Below are 5390 nucleotides of genomic sequence, written 5' to 3'. Positions count from 1 at the left end.
CCATGGCACCAAGAAACAAACTACCTCATTCCTTTATTGGCTTGACACGAATTTGGTACATTGTTTGAACTTTTTTCGTGACAATACTTTGTTGACTTAATTAAAGAGTAATTCTCATTAAATTTCAAGAAAACTATACTATTAAGAAAATTACACGTAGTATTTACGAATTTATATTTTAATTACCCTTTTAAAATCGAAGTTTGACGACCTATAACTATTATAACATAAACATTAAAAATTTGATTTTGAAAACACGTTATATAGAAGTAATTAACCTCAAGTGAAAATACCTCGTTACCTGTTATTTGCTCTATTCAGAATGACATAGGTACGAAGGTACCAGGAATATTACTATAAAGACGTAAAAAGTTCCTCGGTAAATAGGAACCGAGTATAATAAATAAATATACTCTTTAAATTTTTGCGTAAATACAGTATGGCTGAGAAGATGAATTCCAAGTTCTTGGAAGTTTCCTTAGACATATCTTGGATATCTTTGGTATATAAATTAAAGACCGTAGCCGGGAAACAATACACCACATCATCTTCAACCCCTTTCACATTTTCCAACTTTTGCAGTCAACAATGGTACAAGAATTCCAAACACACGACATCGGCATCATGTTGTACAACATAAGCAAAACCACCCTCACAATCGCTAAAAAAAGATGGCGTCGTGCATACTTCACCATTTACTTCTCCAACACCATGGTTTCCATCGCCAAAAACATTGTCTCCAACTCACTACCAATTTCAGAAATCATCTCCATCCCTTCCTATTCCGTCATCGAAATCATCCCACATCATGTTCCCAAGAAGGGTACGAGTGATCTGTCGGATATTAATCCGACACAGCTCATTGACACCCTAAAAAACAAAGACTTTGAAAAGCTGAACGAGTTTGGTGGCGTCAACGGTTTAGCCAATGTGCTCAGAACTAATCTCGAGAGCGGGACGAACTCTCGAGATTTAGATAGTATTCGAACCGTGTTCGGTTCGAATACTTACAAAAAGCAACCTCCAAAAGGTTTGCTTTATTTTGTTATCGAGGCTTTTAAAGATATAACCATTCTTATACTACTTGGTTGTGCCACACTTTCTCTTGGGTTCGGAATCAAAGAACACGGAATTGGAGAAGGATGGTATGAAGGTGGAAGCATATTCCTCGCGGTATTTCTTGTTATCGTTGTATCCGCGATTAGTAACTTCAGACAAGAGGGTCAGTTCCACAATTTGTCGAAAATAAGTGATAATATCAAGATTGACGTTGTTAGAGAAGGAAGAAGACAAAAGATTTCCATATTCGATATAGTCGTTGGAGATGTTGTGATTTTAAACATTGGAGACCAGATTCCAGCGGATGGGCTGTTCATCGACGGGCATTCCACTCTAATCGATGAGTCAAGCATGACTGGCGAGAGCGAACCATTACATGCCGATTCCCTCCAGAATCCGTTCTTGTATTCCGGTTCCAAAGTGGTCGATGGGAATTGTCGGATGCTGGTGTTATCAGTCGGAATGAACACCACGTGGGGAAAAATGATGAGTTCAATCACTAGCGATAACAATAACCAAGAAACACCATTACAAGCTCGCCTCAACAAACTGACATCCTCAATCGGAAAGGTAGGTCTCGCTGTCGCTTTCCTAGTTTTAACAGTTATGTTAATTCGTTATTTCACGGGAAACACAGAAGACGAATATGGTAATAAAGAGTATAACGGGAAGCGAACGAATATAAACGAGGTGTTCGATTCGGTTACACGTATCTTCTCGGCGGCGGTAACCATCGTGGTGGTGGCCATCCCGGAAGGTCTACCGCTAGCTGTCACGCTCACACTCGCGTACTCCATGAAACGAATGATGAGTGATCAAGCCATGGTTAGGAAGCTATCCGCTTGTGAGACCATGGGTTCAGCCACTGTTATATGTACCGATAAAACCGGGACTCTAACCATGAATCAAATGACTGTAACAAAGTTCTGGCTCGGCCATGATTATATTTCAAGTTCTACCAATGTAATCGCCGGAGAAGTCCTTCAACTTCTACACGAAGGAATCGGGTTTAACACCACGGGTACGGTTTTCAAATCAGGAGATGTAACCGAATACTCCGGGAGTCCAACTGAAAAAGCGATATTATCGTGGGCGGTTACAAATTTGGAAATGGACATGGAGAAACTGAAAAAGAGTTCGAGTGTTGTACACGTCGAGACGTTCAACTCGAAGAAAAAACGTAGTGGGGTTTTAATCAGGCGTGAGGCGGACCACACTATACACGTGCACTGGAAAGGAGCTGCTGAAATGGTTCTCGCAATGTGCTCAAGTTATTATGAGAGCAACGGGTGTATAACAATTATGGATGACGATGAGAGAAAAAAACTCGAGAAAACAATTGAAGGAATGGCAGCGAGTAGCCTAAGATGCATTGCTTTCGCGTATAAGCAAGATGAAACACTATCAGAAGGAGGGTTGACATTGCTAGGGATTGTCGGGCTAAAAGATCCATGTAGACCAGGAGCCAAAAAAGCTATAGACACCTGTAGGTCTGCTGGGGTTGAAATCAAAATGATCACCGGAGACAATGTTTTCACAGCAAAAGCAATAGCCACAGAATGTGGAATACTCGAATCCAGTGAAGAAGTATGCGAAGAACAAGTGATAGAAGGTGTCGAGTTTCGTAACCTAACAGAAGAAGAAAGAATGCAAAAAGTTGATAAGATTCGCGTAATGGCAAGATCTTCTCCCTTCGACAAGCTTCTAATGGTGCAGTGTTTGAAACGAAAAGGCCACGTGGTTGCAGTCACTGGGGATGGAACAAACGATGCACCCGCGCTCAAAGAAGCTGATATCGGTCTTTCAATGGGGATTCAAGGAACAGAAGTCGCGAAACAAAGCTCAGATATTGTCATCTTGGATGATGACATCGCTTCTGTTTCAACTGTTTTGATGTGGGGCCGATGCGTATATAATAATATCCAGAAGTTTATTCAGTTTCAACTCACGGTTAATATCGCAGCTCTTGTTATCAACTTCATTGCTGCGGTTTCTGCGGGTGATGTCCCGTTGACAGCTGTCCAGTTGTTGTGGGTGAATCTGATCATGGACACTTTGGGTGCTTTGGCACTTGCTACAGAACGTCCAACTGATGAACTCCTAAACAAGCCTCCAGTTGGTAGAGTCGAGCCTCTGATAACCAACATCATGTGGAGAAACATATTTGCACAATCCATCTTTCAGATAATCATTCTGCTGACGTTTCAGTTCAGGGGTAAGGAGATATTTGACGTGGATGAGAGAGTGAAGAATACGATTATTTTTAATACTTTCGTGTTGTGTCAAGTGTTCAATGAGTTTAATTCAAGGAAGCTGGAGAAGAGGAATATATTTAAAGGGATACATAGGAACAGGTTGTTTGTTGGGATCATTGGGATGACTGTTGTTCTTCAGGTTGTTATGGTGGAGTTTTTAAAGAAGTTTGCGGATACAGATAGATTAAATGGAGTGCAGTGGGGAATCTGTATTGCTATTGCAGCTCTTTCATGGCCTATTGGATGGTTTGTGAAGATGATACCAGTCCCAGAGAAACCATTTTCTAAGCTAATTATAAGATCAGGATAAATAGCTTCTACGAAATGTTAGTTGCAGGTGGTTTTTCACAGCTTTCTATTTTCTATGTTCATGTAAAGATTTCTTTAAACATTATTTGTATTATTTGTTGGTAAATATTACTTCAACAGTTTCATAATAAAAATTTATTTCTATTTCATCACTCTTGTATAAACCATCACAACATTTCTTAATTGGTTCTAGTCTATATATTCATTTCCTGGATTTTCATATAAGCACTATTTTGTACTAAAAAACTGTTTGTATTCTATTATAGTTTGAAAATAAATTCAAATAGTTGTGAGATTTAACATACTACTTCAAAAAAATTAACCAATGTCAAGAATATGCAATAATCATATAATGCTCCTTTTGTTATAGTTACACCATCCAAAAGGGTGAAATTTCATGTCCGACTTAACACTATTCTTATTGTAACTTTTAACACATACATTATTCTACTGGTATCAGTTTTAAAGTTGAAAGGTGGAAGGATTTGGCGTCAATGAGAATATGTATTAGATTCGATCAATCCATTCACGTATTGACGAAGTTGATGAAATTCTAATCGAGATGAACATCCATTAAATCATTAAATTTTCATGAAATTTCTGCTCAAATCAAAATATAAATCAAGAATCACAGACACGTTTTTAGTTTTCCATTGTATATATCTACACATTACAGAGAGTGTGTGTGGGTGTGTTGTGATGTAAAAGTAATTGCATTTGCGGCGTACCTTTTCTGTTAGGGTGTGCACTTTGGTTTGAAGATGGAAAGATATAGCAAGTATTTCTCTTTTGATAGAGAGGCTCGCTGTGCAGTGTTACAGAAGCAGCAGGTAGTCGCCGGTTGAAATTTGACATGAAAAGAGGAACTAACATTGACGGAACGAAGAGAATTTTACATGCTCTCCGTTAACTTTTTGTTGTTGTTTTTTTTTTTTGTTTTTTTTTTTGAAATGTGGAATATGTGATAGATCCATAGAGCTCCACAAAACTAGGCCTCGCAATGGAGCGGGTTTGACCCTGATCCGATCCAAACCCTTAACAATTATACGGGTTTGGAACATAGTTTTTGATCCGTTTACCCGTTAACGACCCGTACCCGCTAACCCTTTTATTAAAATGGTTGGGTATGGATCATCACCGATCCGCTCCATTTATAATCCGCCTCATATAAATTTTAAAATTATACATTTATATTTTATACTGCCTAAATTTTACTTTAAATTTCAATCTAAAGTCCAAAGAGAAAAGGCCAAAGACTAAACTATTTATACATAGGACTCGAAGACTTAACTTCTAGACTTTCATTCTTCTTCCAAGAATCATGATGTCATTTCTTTATATTTCATCATGTAATCACCAATTTCATTTAAAAATCAATAAATGCATTTATCAACTGGAAGAAAGTTTATAATTGTTATTCTCTATCAATGAAATCGAGGGTCAAAAACCAATTGGAAGTAACTACAATAATGATATTAATTTCAATCGAAAGTTTTCGAGTACACAATGTGTTTTCTAAATCAACATTTGTTTTATTTAACAAATGTGATTTTATGATTTAAGTAAAATGTGTTTGATTATTCAAAAAACCTATGAGTTACGGGGCGGGTTTGAATATCTGCTGATTCGATGGATAAGGGTATAGGTTTGATTATTCAAAACTCTGCGGGTTATGAAGCGGGTTTGGATCGGGTTTTGGAATTTGTTAAAAGGGTTTGGATCAAGGTCGATTCACTCCAAACCCGCCTCATTGCCAGGTCTACACAA

At 38.0% G+C, this 5390-nt stretch overlaps 1 protein-coding gene across 1 annotated transcript; it reads left to right on the top strand.

Annotated features, from left to right (window-relative positions):
* Positions 1-549: 549 nt before the first annotated feature.
* On the top strand, positions 550-3760 carry LOC145074171 (calcium-transporting ATPase 12, plasma membrane-type-like). Its single transcript, XM_079020581.1, has one exon. It carries the CDS (start codon positions 589-591, stop codon positions 3622-3624), a length of 3036 nt encoding a protein of 1011 aa, XP_078876707.1. The 5' UTR covers positions 550-588; the 3' UTR covers positions 3625-3760.
* The last annotated feature ends 1630 nt before the right edge of the window (positions 3761-5390 follow it).

The sequence above is a fragment of the Lactuca serriola genome, chromosome 9 (assembly GCF_051521515.1).
Source record: "Lactuca serriola cultivar US96UC23 chromosome 9, Lser_US96UC23_V15, whole genome shotgun sequence".
Lineage (NCBI taxonomy): Eukaryota > Viridiplantae > Streptophyta > Magnoliopsida > Asterales > Asteraceae > Lactuca > Lactuca serriola.
This window is presented reverse-complemented; position numbering and strand designations above follow the sequence as displayed.